We start from the raw sequence: 23,076 nt of genomic DNA on the forward strand, positions 1-23,076 counted from the left end.
GTACCTTTGTTACGTCCCTAAGTTTGCATACACACAGCCCACTTTCTGGGCCCAGGAATATCAATGGTGGTCGTGCAGTCAGACACAGTTTAGCCGCAATGGCTCGAGAATGACGAGTTATCGTGGTGGTTAAAGCCAGTGCCTGGAAATGTATACGAGGCAAACACTGTGCCGTTTTTTCCGAAGACGTTTTAAACTGGGTACAATGGGAATCAAGACATTTGAAAAATCATTTCCTCCTTCAAAAGAACTGTTTTCTCTAGCTCTTTGGCTGCTGTCAATTCTGATTTATTGGGGGCTGTTTACACCTGGCCACTTCATGCGTTTTCTGTGATCGGATAGCAGTCCGATCGTGAAAAGACCAGATGTAAATGCCCTCCGAAACGCATTTGAGACGGATTTGAATCCGATTGTTCAAACCACTTCAGGAGGAGGTCTGGGCCACATTCCAGACGAAACTAGACAAGTGTAAATGCATCTGGTTGTTGAAACCACATATGTAAATTGTACTCCTCCCAAAAAACGCTAAAAAAATAAAGGTGTGAGAGCATAGGCTATAATGTCATGTTATAGCTAGATATGACAACGCTATTGCACCACACATCACCGCAGATGAGCAGCTGAGCATTTATTCACTAAGCCAACATGCAAACTATCGCAAATCAAAGTGAAAGTAAGTCGCAGACGCTTAACACACAATCATAATCATTAAAAGTAATGAAACGAAATGATCTTACCAGGGCTGTTGCCGCTCTCTCTTATTGCAGTGTTTGATTTTGAAATTTTAGCTGATGATCAATAAAATGCAGCTCATAACTGTTGCTTTCGGTGACGTGCACTCCATTAAATCTGCATATAGTGCGGGAATTGAAGATCGGATTTAAATCTGTTTTGCAAAAACACATTTATGTGACCAGGTGTAAATGGAATCGTTTTGATAAATCAGATAGCTATCCGATCTGAGAAAACGCATGAAGTGGCCAGGTGTAAACAGCCCCTTGTATATTGTCTGCTCTGCTGACATGAAAAGCTCACTGAATATTGTAATAATAAATAGCATTTGTGACAGCAATGATATTTTGTGATATGTGATGATTTATATATGTGTGTATTTCCATTGCAGGTTTGGTCTTAAATTTCATATAAGGTGGTATTAAAAAGGTCTTAAAAAGACTTAAAAACGTAACTTGTTCATATCTGTAGACACCCTGTAGCTATTGTTATCTAGCAGGTACAGTTAGTGCGTTGGTTTGGTTTAATTTAAATATTTATTCGATAGTAGTTTAGATACACAGTGAGAGCTGCCAATCTTCATTTGGCATGTTGCGTCTTTGCTTTGGAGATTCTTCGTTGTAAACCAACCAATCAGTGTGTAGCTCATCTAAATATTCATGAGCATACCATAAAAGGGAGAAAACCGCTCGTTTCATTCTGGGGCTATTTCTGAGGGTTGCATTAGGGCGTATAAAAGAGCCACCGGGGCATTTTCAGCCCAACCAATGTTACATACCCTATTTGGATACCTTAAGGAACAGTGTCAAGTCAAGTCAAGTCAAGTCATCTTCATTTATATAGCACTTTTAACAATGTAGATTGTTCCAAAGCGGCTTTACGTTGATAATAGGAAATTAAAGTAACAGAGATTGTTTTGACTTTACAGCAGCTCAAGAATAAAGTTATTGTCCAGCTGAAGTTATTTTTGATTGATTCACTTCAGTCGCAACGATCATTAGTTGTTAACTTAGTATTTATTAACTTAAATACGACACCGTTTTAACAGAAAACTCTTAAGTTCTTTCTGCGCAAACTTCAAAAACGAGAACCCGTGAGAACGCTGATGGTGTGCACATGCGTATTACGAGTTCAGTCTATAGGTATGCGCATTTGAAAATATGTGCGCAGGCGTGTACTCCTTCCCTACAAATCAACCCTCAACAAACTACTTGTCTGGCCTTAAAATATTTTATAATATATAATATATAATATCTGGCCTTCCATGTAGCCACGCGAACAATAGGTTACTGTCGTAACCCCGGTTCTCTGAAACATCGAGTGGAGAGATCCACCTATGGGAAGGGCATCCGGTACCTGACCTCTGTAGAAGCATCCAATTGCACCAAGTCTGGTTAACAGACAGAAGCGCACAGCCAATGCCCGGTAAGGCCACACCCCCTTACCTAAAGCATATAACCCCAATGCGCGCTCGTGTACCTCAGTAAGTATATTCGCTTCTCGTGCAGCAAGCGGGGCAAAGCTGGTGGATCTCTCCACTCGATGTTTCAGAGAACCGGGGTTACGACAGTAACCTATTGTTCTCTTTCATCATCTCGTTTCGAGATCCACCTATGGGAGACCTGGACAGCTCCCCGATTGCCCAATACACCTACAGTGAAATTCTGAGACCAGAGAAGGACGGTCACCTCCGAGAGGTGGTGCCTGACACGTCCTAAAAGAAAAACATGACCCTGCCAGCATAAAGCCACGATGACTGCAGTGGACAAGCAGAGCATGCATCATGCATGAGACACATACATGAAAATAGCCCCCCATTACAAATGCACAAGCTAAACCCAAGAAGGAATGCAAGTGTTTGGTGACTGGAATGAACATGACTGGCCCGCCCGTTCACTCCTTTTTGGATACCCAACGGGGCTTGAGGGAAAGGGTTAAGAGGACCCTACCCCTAGGACCCAGTGTGCCACCGAGGTTCTAGTGACATCTAACTGGTAGTAACGCACGAATGTATGAGGAGAGGCCCAGCTGGCAGCGGAGCAGACGTCCTGCAGTGACACTCCCCTGAACAAAGCCCAAGAGGTGGCTACGCCTCTTGTGGAATGAGCTCTGATGCCCTCTGGGGGCTGCACTCCCTTCGCTTCATACGCCATAGTTATCGCATCCACAAGCCAATGTGAGAGGCGTTGCTTCGAAATGGGACTCCCCCTGTGCGGAGGAGCCCATGAAACAAAGAGCTGGTCGCTCTTACGGAAAGCACTGGTCCTGGTCATATATGCTCGCAGAGCACGGACGGGACACAGAGCATTGAGCCTCTGATCCTCCGGGGAAGCAAAGGGTGGAGGGTGAAAAGCGGACAGCTCCAAAACCTCTGACGTGAACGCAGGGAAGCATTTCGGCATGAAGGCCGGGTTAGGCTTGAGGGAAACCTTATCTCCACTTAGGGAGAATTTGGCGCACGAGGGATGAACCGAGAGTGCGTGTAGCTCACTGACCCGTTTAGCAGATGCCAAGGCCAAGAGCAAAGCTGTCTTGAGGGACAGCAGCTTCAGGGAGATACTCCCCAGCGGCTCAAAGGGATGTAGAGACAGCGCTTCCAGCACCATGGAGAGGTCCCACTCCGGAACAATTCTCCTGGTGACCGGTAAAGAGCGGCGTGCACCCTTCATAAACCTGCGGATTAGAGGGTGCTGCCCAACCGACGAGCCCTCAAAACCCACATGGCAGGCTGAAATCGCAGCCAGATAGACCTTAATAGTGGAAAAGGACCTGCCCTTTTCCATGAGGTCCTGCAGGAAACACAAAATATCGGGCACCGAGCACTGATAAGATGTGAGACCACGCCCATCACACCACCCCTCGAACACTTGCCACTTACAACCATACAGGGATCGCGTGGACGCGGCCCTGGCATTCTGGATCGTGGCAATTACACGCGGCGGGAGCCCCAGTGCATTTAGGTTCGTCCTCTCACGGGCCAGGCCCAGAGAGCCACCCTGTCCGGGTGGGGGTGGTAAATCTCCCCGTTGGCTTGGGACAACAGGTCCGTGCAAGGGGGGAGGCGCCATGGCTCGGCGTATAACAGAGGGATTATCTCTGCCAGCCACGGGGCTTTGGGCCACCTGGGTGCTATCAGAATAAGAGACAGGCCATGCTCCCTCACCCTGGCCAGTGTAGGAATTATAAGGCACAGAGGAGGAAAAGCATACAGCAGCACTTTGGGCCATGGGTGGGCCAGTGCGTCCGCCCCGAGGGGCGCGTCCACGTCCTTTAGCGAGAAGAACATAGGACAATGGTGGTTTTCGCGCGAGGCGAATAGATCTACGGCTTCCTGTCCGAATCTCGCCCATAAAATCCCCACTATCTGCGGGTGAAGACGCCAATCCCCGTAGATTGGGTTTCCCCTCGATAGCAGATCCGCGCCTCTGTTCAGAATGCCCGGAACATGAGTCGCGCGTAATGACAGAAACACCCGTCTGCTCCACACCAAAAGCTTGTACGCTAGAGCGTGGAGTTTCGACGAGCGCATGCCGCCCTGACGGTTGATATAAGCCACTGCCGTGGTATTGTCGCACCGTACTAGAACGTGATGTCCCTGCAGGCGAGGCAGAAAATGATTTAGAGCTTTCCAGATGGTCAGGAGCTCTAAATAATTTATGTGCGCTGAACGTAGTCTGCTCGGCCACAGACCGTTCACCGTTCTGCCTTCCTGGGTGGCTCCCCAGCCTGTTAAGGACGCATCTGTCGTCACAACTTTCCGCATCGTAACCGTCCCGAGGGGGGTTCCCCGTGCGTAAAAGCCCTCGCTCTCCCAATGACGCAGGGCCGCCGAGCAGGCGCGCGTCACCGTAACTGAGCGGCAGAGATCGTGAATCGGGCTGAAATGCAGTGACAAAACCCATTTCGTGAACGCTCTCATTCTCAGTAGACCCAATGGCACAACCTGGATAGATGATGCCATGAGACCCTGCAGCCTGAGGCATGTACGGTATTGTACTCTCGCCCCTTCTCTGAAACGAGACAGACAGTCCATCAGAGAGCGAACGCGCTCTTGAGAGAGACGCGCTCGCATGGAGACCGAACTCAATTCCAAGCCCAGGAAAATGACATTCTGACTGGGAGTCAGATTGCTCTTTCTCATATTCACATTGAAACCGAGGGATGTGATGTGCGCGAGTACCCGGGTGGTGTCCCGCGACACACTCTCCTTCGATTCGGCTATGATGAGCCAATCGTCTATGTACGTCAGAATTCTCAGCCCTGATAGTCTCAGGGGCGTCAAACCCGCTTCCGCACATAAACAAAACGTTCGGGGACTCAAACTGAGCCCGAACGGCAGAACTGTAAATTCGTAACATGTGCCTTGGTAGGCGAAACGAAGATACTTCCTGTGTGGGGGGTAGATGCTTATGTGAAAGAAAGCGTCTCTCAGATCGACTGATGTGAACCAGTCGTTCTGCTTTATGGCGCGGGCGAGAGAGCCTTGTGTCAACATTCTGAAATTGTATTTCCTCAAGTGCTTGTTCAACACTCGCAGATCCAAAATGGGGCGGGGTGGGCCGCATTTCTTTGGAACAAGAAAATACCGGGAATAAAAACCCTGGTTTATCAGATTGGGTGGTACCCTCTGAATCGCTCCCTTGCTTAGGAGAGAGGAGATTTCCCCTTTCAGAATGTGTGCGGCGTTTTCCTCTGTGTGAGAAGAAAGAACACCGTTGAAATGTGGAGGTCTCATTGCAAACTGCAGCCTGTAACCCTTGGTTACGGTACGCAACACCCACTCGGGAGCTGAAATGGCCTGCCAAGCCGCTTCGTGGCTCGCGAGCGCCCCCGCTCGGGCTGGAGCGGAGCTGTGAGCGTCCAGCTGGTTTGTCCAGCGTCCAGCCATCCAGTGGGCACACTGGGGGCGGCATGCATGGATTCGGAGGAATTTCCTCTTTCTGCAATGAGATGGGATCTCTCTGCAGAGAGGGGATTTCCCTCCGAAACGAATTTATGTGATTCGTGTTTTTTTGAATTGTGTGTGTTTTGTGCTGGACATGCACTTGGGCCGAAGCCTTTATTGAAAACGTGAGGGGAACAGAGGGCGAGTGGTGCTTTGGTGCCACTACACATGAACGTAACCTCACAGAGTGCCCCCTGAACGTGGGGGGAAAACACACACTTGCACCCGCGAACTGGGCAGTCTCGCGGCGCGGTGAGCCGAGGGCACTCCTGGGTCTTTTCGACGGGGGTCCTGAACAAAGGGGGGAGTCCGACGGGTTTGTGACCCGCGACGGCAGACTCGAAGCCCCCATCGGTAGAACGTCAGGCAGGCCGCTTGCGTTTCGAGTCGGTAGAAGTGGGGTTAGCCTGTCTCCCGGCCGCGGCCGCGGGGGGATTAGACTTTCCCCAGCGCTTGGCCGGCGCTGGGGCTTGCTGCCGTGGTGGAGGGATGCTGCGGGGTTTTTCCTTGCCCTGAGCAAACTGTCGACCTATGGCAGGTGGGTTAGGCACACGCGCAGGGGGCACCTGGCGTGGGGCAGCCTTCCTGGGAAGGCACAGCTTAAACGCCTCATCTTCTTTCTTCTTATCGTCGCACCGTTGTTGCATCAGTGCGACGGCGGGACCGAAGAGAGCCCGGCCGGGCTCCACCGGCGCGCCTGCGATGCGCCGCTTCTCGCTGTCTGGGAGTCCTGACAGATTGAGCCACAGCGCGCGCTCTCCCACTACGGAAAGCGCCATGGAGCGCCCGCAAGCTTGGACGGCCTGCCGGGCGTTACGGAGAACGAGGTCGTTCACCGTGAGGATTTCCTTCCAGAGGGTATCCGAAGGATTTCCTTTCACCAGCTGCTGTCCTAGTTCCTCGAGAATCTCCGCCTGGTAGGCGGAGAGGAGGTAAAGCCGTGTGGGCCGTGCTAGCCTGGGGAACACCGGAGGGCGGGATGGCCTCCTCGTCCTCGGAGACCCCAAGGATAGCCGCATCATCCTCCTCGCCAGAACCGGCCGGTTCGTGGACGAGAGTGAGGCCGCCCTCGAAGATGTCCTCTTCGGGGAAGGCGGAATTGGGCTGGTCAGCCCAAACAAACTGAGTCGCGCCCCGGGAGGCCCCCGGTAGCGCGTCATCACCGTGTCCTCCGTCCGAGTCCGAAGTTAGGGAGAGCTCGGTGCACTGTGTCACAGCTACCTTGAAACGGCGCTTCAGCAGCTTCCTCGGCAGCCTTAGACAAAGGCTGCAATTCTCAGGATTCTCCAAGGCTTCGCGAGCATGCCTCGGACCCAAGCAAACCACGCACAGCTGGTGAGGGTCCTTCGCGGCAATAAGGGCTCCACACGCGGCCGGGCAGGCCCGTGATAGGGAGTCCCCCGACGAGGCGGCAGGCTTGGACAGCGACATATCCGCAAAAAGCTGGAGAAATCCGTGGCGGGCAGCCGTTAATGGAGGAAAACGGAGATAGAGAGCGCGGGCGGCTCCGAATGCAACGCAGCAACAGATGAAAACACGACTGTCACGTCCGGCGGAGGCTGATCGAGTCGATATGTCCTCCTGCAGACACGCGGTGAGCAGTGTGCAAATTTTCACTGAGCTGAGTAATACAGAGATCGCGAGAAGCGAATGACAACTGAGGTACACGAGCGCGCATTGGGGTTATATGCTTTAGGTAAGGGGGTGTGGCCTTACCGGGCATTGGCTGCGCGCTTCTGTCTGTTAACCAGACTTGGTGCAATTGGATGCTTCTACAGAGGTCAGGTACCGGATGCCCTTCCCATAGGTGGATCTCGAAACGAGATGATGAAAGAGAACCGGACAATGCTTTATCTGTACAGAGTTACAGAGTGTGAAATACCCTATAAAATCATTTTATAACCCCTTTAATGAGCATCATTACTCAATGCCAGAGTAACTCACTGTGAGCAAATTCAAATTGTGCTCTCGCGAGAACTCTGGACACTACAGACTTTTAACTCGCATACTAAAACACTACTAAAACATACCAAGATACTAATGATTTGCATAACTGTACAACTTTTTTGTTTATTTCCCCCAAATAAATGATTATGTGTTCCCTTTTGTCACTACCAAAACAATGATGGCATGTTTCGGTCATGACTGTTTCGGTGGTGACAATTTTAGATACTTTTGAGCTTAACTCAAAGATGCTAATCAGCACATGGTTAACTAGCATAGTTCTGAACAGTTTTACACACATAAAAAAACTAAATTTGATGGAATTACACCCAAAAAAGTTTGCTTAATTGCAGAAAAAAGGTGTTTGGTAGTGATATCCTTTAAAGTTACACACAGATTTTCAGACTTTTGAACACATTTCCCTAAAAATGATGGTACCTATCTACAATGAAAGAGAGGCTATGAGAGAGAGGGACAAAGGAATATTTCCCGATCAAAATATTAGATAGGGGTGTGGTTAAAATCAGAATCAGCCAATGGACTAAAACACACACTGTTTTGGTAGTGACATGAAAATGAGGGACACATTTTTTTACATGAACTTTACTTTTTAAAAGAAAATCAAAAAGACATTTTTAAAAACAACAATAAAAAAATAAAAAAATAAAAAATTCAATATCATTTTCACAAGTTGAAATTTAGGGGTTAGGGTTCGGGACAGCCACCTCCCAATTGAAAGTACCCAATAAATGATGATTTTATATATATTAAGCTTACTTACAGTGGGGCAAACAAGTATTTGATACACTGCCGATTTTGCAGGTTTTCCCACTTACAAAGCATGTAGAAGTCTGTAATTTTTATCATAGGTACTCTTCAACTGTGTGAGACGGAATCTAAAACAAAAATCCAGAAAATCACATTGTATGATTTTTAAGTAATTAATTTGCATTTTATTGCATGACATAAGTATTTGATACATCAGAAAAGCAGAACTTAAAGGAGCTGTATGTAAGAAATGTATTTCAATTAATCATAAAATGGCCCTGATGTCACTAGACATTAAGAAATCATGTTCATTTCAAATACTTATATCACTTACAACAGTAGTCCAGCCAGGATATTGTCATTTAAAAAGTGAAGTTGCAGCCCTCAACTGATGTTGATGTTGTCATCTTGTGTTTTGGCCTGAAGCGCCACCCTCCACCTATCTACCAATCACAAAGTCAGTAGTGTTTCGGCATTGGGGTTGCCAGCTCTGCTCTAGTTACCACAGCTACGTAGCAGCCTACGTTCCTGCTGGATCCTGCAGCCTATCTGGCAACCTCGAGTCAGGGGGAGGGGGAGAGGATACACCGCTCTACAGTAATTTGAAAGTGATTGCAGTACCAGTTTTGGCCACAATCTTACATACAGCTCCTTTAATATTTGGTACAGAAACCTTTGTTTGTAATTACAGAGATCAAAAGTTTTTGGCCCACTCCTCCATACAGACCTTCTCCAGATCCTTCAAGTTTCGGGGCTGTCGCTGGGCAATACGGACTTTCAGCTCCCTCCAAAGATTTTCTATTGGGTTCAGGTCTGGAGACTGGCTAGGCCAAGGATCGGACCTTGAGATGCTTCTTACGGAGCCACTCCTTAGTTGCCCTGGCAAGATCTCGCGATACATGGCCCCATCCATCCTCCCCTCAATATGGTGCAGTCGTCCTGTCCCCTTTGCAGAAATGCATCCCCAAAGAATGATGTTTCCACCTCCATGCTTCACGGTTTGGATGGTGTTCTTGGGGTTGTACTCATCCTTCTTCTTCCTCCAAACACGGCGAGTGGAGTTTAGACCAAAAAGCTCTATTTTTGTCTCATCAGACCACATGACCTTCTCCCATTCCACCTCTTGATCATCCAGATGGTCATTGGCAAACTTCAGACGGGCCTGGACATGCGCTGGCTTGAGTAGGGGGACCTTGCGTGCGCTGCAGGATTTTAATCCATGACGGCGTAGTGTGTTACTAATAGTTTTCTTTGAGACTGTGGTCCCAGCTCTCTTCAGGTCATTGACCAGGTCCTGCCGTGTAGTTCTGGGCTGATCCCTCACCTTCTTCATGATCATTGATGCCCCACAAGGTGAGATCTTGCATGGTGCCCCAGACCGAGGGAGATTGACCGTCATCTTGAACTTCTTCCATTTTCTAATAATTGCGCCAACAGTTGTTGCCTTCTCACCAAGCTGTTTGCCTATTGTCCTTGTAGCCCATCCCAGCCTTGTGCAGGTCTACAATTTTATCCCTGATGTCCTTACACAGTTCTCTGGTCTTGGCCATTGTGGAGAGGTTGGAATCTGTTTGATTGAGTGGGTGTGTGGACAGGTGTCTTTTATACAGGTAACAAGGTCAAACAGGAGCAGTTAATACAGGCAATGAGTGGAGAACAGGAGGGCTTCTTAAAGGTGAACTAAGTAACTTTTTTACCTTAACTGAACAGCTTCGGAGTCATTGGAATGGTTATATTACTTATTTCGGATTGAATGGTGGTCGTTTCGCACCCCCCTGGTGCCCGTGAGCGGAAAATCCGCACTTGCAACTTTGAGCCGGCGGGCCGCCGGCCTCCGCGTCAGGAAGTATCGCGTGATATCAGGTCTCGCGATGTAAACAATTGCTTTACGGCCAAAAGAAATCTGCTAAAATGCTGTCATTATTGCGCTCCCTCACGCTGTTCGAACCCGAATGAAGAAGACGTTTTAAAGAATGTCCCATCTGCTTTGATGTCGTTGATCTACTAGCCTCTGGTGTCTGAGAATCGCCAACGGGTTTTTACAACAGTGTTGTCAAATATCTATTCCGAAGCTGTGGGGGGAGCTCTAGAGAGAAACCTGCGAGCAAAAAGCGAGAATACAGCGAAGAAATCCCGAAACTACTGAGCCCTGCTTTAAAGAAAAACTAACAGGTCTGTGAGAGCCGGAATTCTTACTGGTTGGTAGGTGATCAAATACTTATGTCATGCAATAAAATGCAAATTAATTATTTAAAAATCATACAATGTGATTGTCTGGATTTTTGTTTTAGATTCCGTCTCTCACAGTTGAAGAGTACCTATGATAAAAATGACAGACATCTACATGCTTTGTAAGTAGGAAAACCTGCTAAATCGGCAGTGTATCAAATACTTGTCTCCCCACTGTATATTTGAAATATTATTGTGGGATTCGATAGATAATAGAAAAATCTTAGTAAACATCTAAAATTTGAATACTTAAATGCTTTTTAAAATTTGTTTTTTTTGGTTGTCGTACAGCAGTTTGCACCAATTCTGTAGAATATTATTGCATATTACATGATGCATATTATGATGTTATGATGAACTATATACACTGTAAAAAAAATTGCTGCGATTATTTATTACAACTTAAAATCCAACATTGTTTCAACTTTAAAAAGTATGTGTTCATGCTTGACTTAAAATATTAAGTTTAGTTAAGTTGGATATTTAAGTTATCTCAACAAATTTTAAGTTGTTATAACTAATCGCAGCCACATTTTTTACAGTGTACCTTTCTCCACTGACGATCTGAGTTGTTCAAAGCGTTTCTAAGGCTGCTGATTTTCAGATGGCAGCTGTCTGACTCTGAGATGGTGAACGGGAATATGGTTTGTGTAACATTAGCAAACACATTATTAGCTGTTTGATAACATTAAATGCTAATTATAAGGTTGCACTACAAATAATACTTATCCATCAGTTTGATTGAATAAGCTGTCAATTTTCTTCAGATTTTATTTTCAGACGTCAGAAAGTTGACAGAATTAGCTGTTAGATATAGGGTGACCAGACGTCCCGAAAAATTCGGGACAGTCCCGAAATCTAAACTGTTGTCCCGAATCCCGAATCTGGCCCTAATTGTCCCGAAAATTATACTCAAGCAAAATCTTGAGTAGTTATTGTCTTATAAACATTAAAAACTGTCTGCGGAGGTCGAGGCCGGCGACACACTGGCTGCGTGGCGTGTCCGTTTTTATTTCGGCTCCCCTGTTAACAGGTTAGAGCTTGCACACTGCCTGCGTGACACGCGCGTCTCAGGCGCGCCTCGAGCCGCGCGGAAAACGCGTGCATGCTATAAATAGAACCGACGCCTATTTTTCACGCGAAGCGTGTTGGAAGCGTTTCCAGGCAAAATAGAATAGGAAAAGATGTTTGTATGTCATTTTGACATGAAAAAATATTAATAAATGACATTTTGATGTTTGAAAGTTTAAGTTTTTACATAAATGCAGATATAAATGTAATAAAAAAAAATATATGATCGATTTTCAAATATTGCACCTGTCAATACAGAACGAAATATTCTGTAGCCTATTTTGCCTATTATTAGGAGCGCAAGTTGCTGCAGCCGCGAGGACAAAATACTTCACTACACAATTATCTTGTTATGCTATTAGCGTTAGGCTATACTGAAAGGTCTGATTTACGCACTGTTACTTACAACAGTCATTGTTTTGTGGCAGACTAAAGAATAATGACAGACTGTTGATCTTTGAATAAAAATATGTTTGGTTCAGGTTTGAAATTCATTATCTTTTATTATAGGCTACGCAGTCTAATATCATAGAAGCCCCCCATCCCGTCACCCCAGACCCATAGACCCCCCCCCCCCCCCCCCCCCCCATCTGGTCACCCTAGTTAGATATCATAAGGATAACGTAACGCTTGATATTTTAATGTGACATGATATCATAAGAATATCTATAACAAGAGCTATTTTCAGTCGCTACATTCTTTTCCTCTTAATTATTTTCTTTTTTTCTTTGGATTCAACTGTAACAATATGAAAACAACAAAAGACAACATACTGCACATTTGTGGTCTGCTCTCCCGATTTAATTTACAATATTTGCCATGAATAATTCACTGAAATGCACTAAGAATCTCTCAGTTTTTCTCCTCAAATCCTTATGTCTCCAGGTTTGTTTTCACACAGATGCTTTAAAATGCAATTGTCTTCCCTTTTCACTTCTAATCCCTATAAACAGTGTTTACTAGAATAAAATTAAAGTTTTATTGTCCGTCAAAATGTCGGAAAGCACTTTGAAATATTATCAATCAATACTAAAGTTAATGAACATTTTTGATTAAGGCAACGTATGTTACATAATCTAGACATACTATATTACTACAGTGACATTTAACCCATCCATATTATTGCTGCGGAAAGAATCAAGCTTCTGGGGTTATTCATGGTCTGTTATATTAATTTGTAAGTTTCTTTTTAATGGAATGTGAATAGATCTCATTGTACCCAGTTTAAAAAAACAAAACAAAAAAAAAAAAAAACATATTGTGTTGATAGAGTGAACCTTTCGCTGATTGTTTACCGTTTAACAGAAGATACTCCAATAATTTGCACAAAGCATCATGGGGCATAGGAAAAAAGTAGATAAAGACCTTTTGTGCAATGGAAAGCTTCTGAGGAAGTTAAGGTTTTTTCAAGGAACCAAAGATAGCAATAAAGAAACTTTTTTTTAGTCATTTCATGAAGTCTGTAAAAATGCACACGTTTTTTTGGCCACCAACAAATATGGGCACTGAGATATGATGCTGCACTCAATATTTTAATAAATTATAAATTATAAAATGGAAGTTTACTCCTCCTGTATTTCAGCCGAGGCATCAATATTTGATGTTCAGATTTTCTTGTTCAAACAGCTTTTCGCTTTATCAATTCTCAGGTCAACGAATTAGATGTTTTTTAAAAGTTTGTCAACTATGGAGGCAGACAAAAATTCAGAGCCTGAGAAACGAAGTAACTTTGATATTCAGAAACATTTCCATTCTAATGAAGTGTGTGTTACCTGTGCCTCCTCGCGTGCGGAGTGTTCCTTGGTGTGTTGCTGTGTTGACCCCTCCGAAGACGGTCACTCCCTGCGTGACCCCAGTGGCATGGAAGTTGTTGTAGTTGGGAATGGCGGCGACCCCAGTGACCCCACTGAAGCTGGGGTAATGCTGTGGCGTGGGGTCAACACCATATCGATAACCTACTCCGCTCTGAGACAAGCTGGTGTCCCGGTCCTCTGTTAACTTAGCAGCCTCTTTGTCCTTACATTGCACACAGCCCATCCTCTATGATCTATGAAATGAAGACAGAGAGAGATTAGGAATAAACTATCCTAAGTACACCTTAGCATACTTTATCATAAAAAAATATTATATTATAATTAAAAGAACATACTTAAGTGCAAACTGAATGTAATGTTTTCGAACACAATGTGAGTTATAATTAAATGAAAATATTTCATTGTTAAAATTGATATTAAATACAACTAGTTGATTTTGAGTGCTTTTTTGACACACTTAATCGTATATCTAACTTCATAATTACTTCTATTGTCTGTGAAATATGGTTAATGTGTACTGTCGAATGTACTGGCATTTATGGTAAACTAAAATATACTTTGTCATGTTATTACTATTGAAACTTGTATGTCATGCATTTCAATATATTTGTAATTAAACATTTGAAGTTGCAATTAAGCACATTTAAATTATATAACTTTAAGTGTAATATTGAATAACACACTACAGTTAAAATGATAAATATAGCTGCAAGCAGCAATTAACAGGGTTTAAAGGGTTAGTTCAGCCAAAAATGAAAATTCTGTCAGTAATTACTCACCCTCATGTTGTTCGAATCCTGTAAGACTTTCGTTCATCTTCGGAACACAAATTAAGATATTTTTTATTAAATCTGAGACCTGGATAACTCCTCCATAGGCTTCTAAGTGATCGAAACTTGCGGGCCCAGAAAAGTTAGTAAAGACATCGTTAATAGTTGAATAAAGTCGTTATTTTTGTCGTTTTGCGCGCACAAAAAGTATTCTCGTCGCTTTATAAACTTGTGGTTGAGCCACTGTAGTCACTTTGACTACTTTAACAATGTCTTTAATTACTTTTCTTGGCCGGCAAGTTTCGATCCTATATAAGCCCATGGAGGAGTGAGCCAGCTCTTAGATTTCATCAAAAATATCTTAATTTGTGTTCCGAAGATGAACGAAAGCCTTACGGGGTTGGAACAACCTGAGGGTGAGTGATGACTGACATTTTTAGATGACTTTATTTTTGGGTGAACTATCCCTTTAAGCGCTTTAAGGCCTTTAAGCACGTAAAAAGGTATTATGTTAAATTTAGCAAGCCTGTAACCACCTAGATCATAGATGAAAGACCATTTACAGACAATACAGGCAAATTACTAAGGACATATATGGTGTAAAGCTTTTCAACAGTTATCGAGGTTGAGCAAAAAAACCTAGGACTAATTTGCTAAAGTAGATTTTTGAAATAATCTCCAATATTTAAGGATTCATTTGACTGATGGTGGCGGCCCCAATCAAAGTTGCTCAGAATGAGGAATTCTACCATATGGAATGAATGTCATGGACATGTGCGAAAAATCCTGTGATATACAATCCTTTACGGACGTGAAAAATGCGAAGAACTGGCTTGGCTCCATTCAGGTGGTAAACCTACTCCACCAAGGAGACAAGGATTCCAATGATATAAGACACTTGAACCTGCAACGAACAGTTTAGGAGTTATGAGTTATTGCGTACTGTACTTTTGATCACTGTAGCGCCACCATCAGGCCGATCGGGGCAGGCCTCTGTGACATTGTAGATGGTGTGAGTACTGCGATCCCTCAAAGTTTCAAGTCTCTACGACTTACGGTTTGGTTTGGTCTGCCCGATCACTTTTAGTTAGAATGCTGATCCTTGGAAATTCGAACAATTACAAAAGGGTTTCAGCGCTACACACTTGAGCCTTGAACCCCTAACAAGTACTTTGTGCTTTAGTAATAGAACTAAGACAAAAGATAAGTAAAACTTTTAATTTGACATTATTACAAAAGTGCACCTATTAAACATGTACTTCAGCATATTAAAAACAGTCATAAAGTGTTTTTTTTAAAGTCAAGTCAAGTCAAGTCATTTATATAGCGCTTTTAACAATGTAGATTGTTCCAAAGCTGCTTTTCATTGATAACAGGAAATTAAAGTAACAGAGATTGTTTTGGCTTTATAGCAGCTCTAGAATACAGTTATTGTCCAGCTAAAGTTAGTTTGATTTATTCACTTCCATCGCAACGATCATTAGTTATTAACTTAGGGGCACACGACACCGTTTTAACAGAAAACTCTTAAGTTCTATGTGCGCAAACTTCAAAAACACGAACCAGTGAGAACGCCAATGGCGTGCACATGCACATTACGAGTTCAGTCTATAGGTATGCGCGTTTGAAAATATGTGTGCAGGCGTGTAGTCCTACAAATCAACCCTCAACATACTACCTGTCTGGCCTTAATTTATAATACAGAATTTTTATCGCTTCCGGAATTATCCCGACAACGCTTTATCTGTAGAAAGGTAAAGGGAGGGGAGGAAGGCCTTCACAGGGGAGATACTAGTTGACATTTCAGGACTGCGCTGTTGTCGCGTCCAGGCGCAGGTCCTTCATCAGATCTGGATACAGCCTGGATCCGAGGGCCTGCGGTAAACCTCGGGATAAACAGAGAGACTAATATTAGCGTAGACGCCATTCTTCTTATGATGTAACGAGTACATCAGGATTTATGGGAAGTGTTCCCGGTTCCGGCTGACCTAATCTATGCAGCCTAACATTAAATTATAAAAGTCTATAATGTGTTATGTGTATGCTAGGTCAAAGAGATGTGTTTTTAGTCTAGCTTTGAACTGACAGAGTCCCGGACAATGTTAGGAAGACTGTTCCAAAGTTTTGGTGCTAAATAGGAAAAGGATCTACCGCCAGCAGTCGATTTTGATAATCTAGATTCTAGGTATTATCAACTGGCCGGAATTTTGAGATTGCAAAAGACGTGAAGGACTATAATGCGTTAAGAGCTCGCTCAAGTACTGCGGAGCTAAACCATTTAGTGCTTTGTAAGTAATCAGCAATATTTTAAAATGTATATGATGTTTAATAGGGAGCCAGTGCAGTATTGACAGAACTGGGCTAATATGGTCATACTTCCTGGTTCTGGTAAGAACTCGAGCTGCTGCATTTTGGACCAGCTGTAATTTGTTTATTAAGCGTGCAGGGCAACCACCCATAATAGCATTACAATAATCTAGCCTTGATGTCATGAATGCATGGACTAATTGTTCCGCATTTGTCAATGAGAGCATATGACGTAATTTAGATATATTTTTAAGATGGAAAAATTTGGTTTTACAGATACTAGACACGTGACTTTTAAATGAAAGATTGGTATCAAAGAGCACACCCAGGTTCCTAACTGACGACGAAGACTTAACAGAGCAGCCATCAAGTGTTAGACAGTATTCTAGATTATTACGTGAGGACGTTTTTCTCCAATAATTAGAATCTCTGTTTTTTCAGAATTAAGTAGTAGGAAATTACTAGTCATCCAATTTTTTATATCACCTATGCATTCCGTTAATTTTGTGAATTGGTAAGTTTCGTCAGGTGGAATCCGTACGTTAGTTTGGGCAGAAGCTAGTTATTTTACTTTATTATTTTAATTTAAAGTCTTAAATATGAATATTTTTCAGAAGGCCTTTATTAACCCCCAGAACCGTGTGGAACACTTTTATGATGGATAGATGCACTTTTATGGACTTCAAAATGATATATTTTTTAATATAACTCCGATTGTATTCGTCTGAAAGAAGAATGTCCTATACACCTAGGATGACCTTTAATTTAATTAATATGATATTATCTGAAAGTACAGTGTAATGAAATATATAATAATACAGCACAGAGAAAGAATTTCTTTTTGCATAGAGATTCTCAAACAAGTAAAACTGAACTAACTCTCTTTTTTTGTCAAGCTCCTCTTGTTGGGAAATTCACTCACTAAGCACTAACACAGGCAGAGAGTGAGTGAGTGAGTGTGTGTGTGTGTGTGTGTGTGTGTGTGTGTGTGTGTGTGTGTGTGTGTGTGTGTGTGTGTGTGTGTGTGTGTGTGTGTGTGTGTGTGTTCTTCCGTTCATCAGTGCAGGATTTTAAAACTGAACTCGGAAGTTCTGCCCATGATCCATCAACAGCACAACAGCTGAACTGTCTGACGGACAATAAACTCCCATCAGGAAACTTCAAGATCTCTTATCCCTCTTCCAGAAGGCCCTCACAGGGAAATGCAGAGAGAGAAGACTCTTGTGAAGAAGTGTGGTTAATTGTGTTGAATGTGAACTTGTAGTGTACTTTCAGAAAGTTTCTCGCGGAGACAGCGACAGCTAAAAGTGCACCCTGTGTTTATTTTCTTTATTTTACAAAAACACAAGGATTTGTTGTTATTGTGCGTGTACATAAATAAAAGAAGACCCTTTATAGTTTATAAAGATGTATAAATACTTATATGTATGGCCAAAAATGACTTATTTATCATTGTATTTTGTATTATCATGAAGTATTTTAAGTTGTTTAGGCTGTCATGAGGAAAAAAATCCAGCAGAACGCTCCGGCGCGTTCTTCGGGCTCAGAAGGTTAAATCTGAAAAGCATATAATAAAAAATAAATAAAAAAAAACGGTACTTTTTAAGTAAGATATCATATGAATTAAGTGCAGAGTATATTATTTCTGAAATAAGTACTCTTTTTAAAAGTGTGCTAAAGTGTATTACTTTTTCACAAGGGGAGAGAAGGCAACATACACAAAAATGTCTCTTAGGATAGTAATTTTTCAAAACAGAGGGGCATCTTAAAAAAAAAAAAAGTATTTTTGTAAAATGTTTTGCTGAATAGTGTGCTTGTGCTATTTTTAAAATAAATGCTATTTGGTTTTATATCTAATGCAATGACAGACGTACAATTATAAATGAAGTGACTGAATATAGTAGTAATGCTGATAGCATATGATAGTAAACACTGTAAACTGTTTTCTAGAAACATACAGTAAAGTCACATTTATTGGATACATACTGATTTTAGATTGAGTGATAACGAACATTCATGCCCTTTAAACTTCATCCAACTAGACAGAAATTCAAATTGATTTTTTAAAAGTCTGTACTGACAGATGTTTATATGATCAAGATGGCTGGACAAAAGCAGTGCATGTGTTTGAGAGAGAGAAATAAATGGACGATAAGGTGTCTGTTTGTATAAAAGCCATTTTTCCTGCTATAATCCAGATCTGTATCAGATTGAGATCTGCAAAGATATTATTTTTCAGTTTTTGAATTTAATTGATGTTCTTCAATGCTGTGCCAAAAGTGGGAACGCATGGATCTCAGTGTTCTTAGTTATGACAGGAGTTGCTCATCTTCACTTATGTCTCTTTCAGACACACACTGAAAGAAGGCTGGGTCACTCTGTACCCGTTTATGACAGGAACATCCAGGAACAGAGAATCCCCTGCTCCGGCTTCCTCTCTCGCTCTGTTTTTCCTCTCCATCTCTCTCAGACGAACCCCTGCTGTGTGTCAGTGAGCAGACTAGCACTCTTACACCTACGAGTAGGTCTCCTGTCGTCTCGCTCTTCCGCTAATCCACAAGGCTCTCTTTCCATATCTTTTTTATTTGTCTACCTCTGCCATGAATAATTTATGCCTTTCTTGCCCTTAAGCAGAAGCACCTGGTGGCTGTCAGTGGCGTTAACTGAGGTTCAGCCCACATCCTCTCATTTACAGATCAAGGATGCCCATAAACAACAGCTTACTGCAAACATGAACCCAAAGCTCTCCTCAGGATTTACTGAAGGTACAGAACGTTGATCCCAGGAAATCAACACAGGCTTATTGGAAAAAGTGACTGTGGTGACATTTTTTGCTTTTGATATTACATTGTCTTCGTAATGTCCAGTAAATGGCGCAAAAAGCATGTTCAGTTTTATCCAAAACAGATAAATGTGAATCTGGAAAAGTTTTATTACGGTTGTTGTTGTACATATTGTTGCAGTTCGGAAATGATATGTCCGATAAGTGGCGTTAAAAGGTAAATGCTCTATCGCGTTTGAAAATAACACCACCTAAACTAAACCCTACCATAAATCAAACCGATAGTGTTAACCAAAGCAATCGTCAGATAAAAATGCATTTGCTTTTCGATGTTGAAGTGCAACACTGTACCAGGTGAGCTACTGAGAAAGTTTATGATGTCAGAAAAGCCATACATATGGAACTAGTTATGTGATGCAAACATCAAAATGTAATTGTTTACCAACCATAACATGCAACTGTAAGGCTGGTGCCAGTATGTCTGATCGACCCCTCGATGAAACAAAAGGCCCTCCTGAGAATTAACACTTGAACTATCTCCTGCATATGTAACAGGAACTTCCGAGACGCAGCACAGAGTGCAGTTCACACTTCACACACACTATCTCCCCTTCATCCCCCTCCTCCTCCTCACCTGAAATACACTGAAAACCTATGTATGTCCAAGAAGTAACTATGCATGTTTGATATCATTTAAATTGTCTCAGTGCGCCTGATAAAATGGTCTCATTCTCCCAACCATAATGAAAAGCTAAAAGAAGTTATGAGAATATGAGAGAGTGATGTGTCCCTTAAAGGTGTTTCCCTCCCCCAGATCCTCCATTCAGACTATACCTCCTGTATGTAAAACAAGAACCCATTCAAGTACAAATTCTGATCTCACAGTGTGAATCCCTGAATAGGGAACCAAAATCTAATTATAATGACAGACGCCACCATTTGGTAAGAATATTTAATTATCTGGGTATATAAGGAAAAGGTGTAGAAAAGTTTGAGGAGTCTGTAGGTTGACTGCCCACACAATCGCTGTGTGTAATTTTTGTTGCCAGGTAATCATTTCTACAAATTCTTCGATTCCTGAATTCCTGAATTGTTGTTATGTTATGATTAACTGATGAATTTATTCTTGCGAATTGGATTTTGAATTATTGCTTCATTACCTGGTCAATAAATTGTAAACGTTTTATTTTATCCTGACTGACTCTGAGATTGTTTTTCCCAAATAGATTACTGGATCCGTATAGTCCCATAAGGTTATGCCAGATTAGCGACGGCTGATATCTGACATCATTGCACGTGTACTTGAATGTGGAGACGAGATATTTCCGTTTAGAGCAGCGAAGGCTGGTTGATCAATCTAACACGCTGTTCAGTCTATACCTCTGTTCTTGGTTTAATGTTGCTTTAGATACTGTACATGTACGTGAACAATCACGGGCTTGGCTAATCCAAAACTATTAAAGAGAAGTAAAGTTGATCTACTGGCGTCTTTAATGGTGGCCAAAACCTCTACTAAAGTAAAGCGATTGAATTAAGAGCCACGAGGGGGCATTCAAGGGGGTTAGAGTATCTCTGATGGTGTGCGTATAAATACGGCAAATCTTAGATATATAACCAATTTTACCTCTGATTGATGGTCAGAACTGGCGAAAATTGTGTATCGAGACCTGCGAAGGCCAGGGCCTCAGAGTGATATAGTTTCCTAAATCTGAGCGGGTAAAATATTATTAAAGAGTCGGAAAGAATAATCAGACATTCGTTCATGTTTTAATGATGCCCAGATATCATTAAAACCTTTTCATTTATGGAGTCAGATGAAATAACGAGAAAATACATATGAGAATTGTGTTCCATTTAATCTTTTTGTGTTGCGTAAAAGGAAAGACAGTAACGCGCAGAGAGACCTTCCCTGCTGATCGACTGCCCTCATTGGTTCGATCCAAACAAACTGCCTTACAAACTGTGCAAAAATAAGTCTATTAATCAATCTGCCTCTGTAGTCATTATTTGTGTGGAAAGGAATAGTGTTTATTTCAACTGAAAACCGCAGTGAATTGGGTACAGTTTTGCAGTTTTAAAAATGTAGTTAAAAATGTCCTTATTCCGTCCGAAATTTTCGTATGCGTTTTTTCGTATTCGTCATTCGGTGGCTCTGAATTGTCAAAACACCATTCAAATGCTTGTTATGGATGCGAAAAACGCAGAAAATCGAACCTGATCCGAATTATTTTATGACGGACAAAAGTTTTGGAGGCAGTGTGTAAGCGTGATTGACATAACGTGAGGTCGTATTTATTTTTTAACGTGCGAAAATTTCGGACTAAGTGTGCAAAGACCTTTAGAGGCACATTTTTCCAATGAGCCTGTATTGCAGGAAATCTATCTGTGAAAAGCTCATTGTGTGACATAGAAACACTGCACGGATTAACTTTACTTTAAACTGCTTTTGCAATGTAAATCATTGTACTATGCTTATTAAGCTACTTAAATCTGAATCTTTAAAGGTGCAAAGTGTAATGTCAATGACACTAGTTAGAATTTCCAAAACTAACCACTGTTTGCTAACACACAGAAGCCAGCAAAGATCACACATTCTTATTATTATTTTGTCTGATTACTGATTCATTCTTTTCTGTGATTGACTGTGTGATTTTCTATGACTGGAGCATCATAACCGATAAAACCTGATCAGGACTGAAACACTCGCTCTCAATTTCACATGGAAGCACACAGAAGCATTCGAATGGTTGTGATTTGTCTTTGTTTTCATTTTTCTTTAATAATTAATTACTTGAAAATGTTTAATTAATAAATGAGTAAGTGTCCATTTTTCTGTTGCATCTAAATTGATATAAATAATTAAGACATTTTTGTGGAATTAGTATTGACTGAAATGTTGATACTTTGACAACCCTACTTTCAGCCAAAATATACTCCGTTATCATGAAATTACTCAGATTTACTCATGAAATAAGACACCTACTTATGTGGGTGACATTCACACAAATTGATGAAACTAAGGGTGTTTACACGACAATGGTATGCTTAAAATGGAAAAGTTTTTCCTTTGAGTTTTCCGCGTAGTTTCAGGCACCCAAAACACTGTTGTGGTGTAAATGAATGGTCAAAACACATAAAGGGTTGTACGTTTTTAGTTTAAAACGGTATCGCTTGAACAACCACAAATAATGACACAAGGGCTTGTTATTTAGGAAATGTATAACACTATTTTGTGATTTATGGATCACAGACCGTACCAAAGGAAAGGGGGAGTGGGGTGGGGTGGTGGGTGTATGCTAGAGGGGCGTGGTTTGCAGGACTACATTTGCAAACAGGTTGTAACACACGTTAGTGAATGAGAATTAGTGATAAGAAGACAGGAGAGATTGCAGAAGAACAGCAGTAAAGACAAGATGTGATGGATGGAAAGGAGGCGAAAAGAGACGTGAAAAGAGGAGAGAAGTATGATTGGAGATGAGATGAGACGACAGGACAGGAGAAACAGGAGATGAGAGGAGACAAAAAAAGAAGTGAAAAGTAGAGGGGACCAGAGGAGAGGAGGTTAATGAGTTTCTGCAGAAGACAAGTGAACTGCTTTATTAAGGGAATGGTTGTAAGAGATGAGAAGGAAGAGAAGCAAGAGAAATGAAGAGATGAAAGGGCAGATGAAAAAAGACAAAGAGCAGAGAGTCTGCAGAGACCAAGGAATATTTT

General features: G+C 42.4%; 1 protein-coding gene across 3 annotated transcripts in view; it reads right to left on the bottom strand.

The window, feature by feature from the left end:
• Positions 1-23,076, bottom strand: part of fynb (FYN proto-oncogene, Src family tyrosine kinase b) — a 119,527-nt gene that overhangs the window by 29,748 nt on the left and 66,703 nt on the right. For all 3 annotated transcript variants that reach the window (XM_082148484.1, XM_082148486.1, XM_082148485.1), the window contains exon 3: positions 13,462-13,736. In XM_082148484.1, coding sequence (XP_082004610.1) covers positions 13,462-13,726 — 265 coding nt within the window. In that variant the 5' untranslated portion in view covers positions 13,727-13,736. The remainder of the gene's footprint in view (positions 1-13,461; positions 13,737-23,076) is intronic.

This window comes from Leuciscus leuciscus, assembly GCF_965113295.1.
Source record: "Leuciscus leuciscus genome assembly, chromosome: 19".
NCBI classification, from domain to species: domain Eukaryota; kingdom Metazoa; phylum Chordata; class Actinopteri; order Cypriniformes; family Leuciscidae; genus Leuciscus; species Leuciscus leuciscus.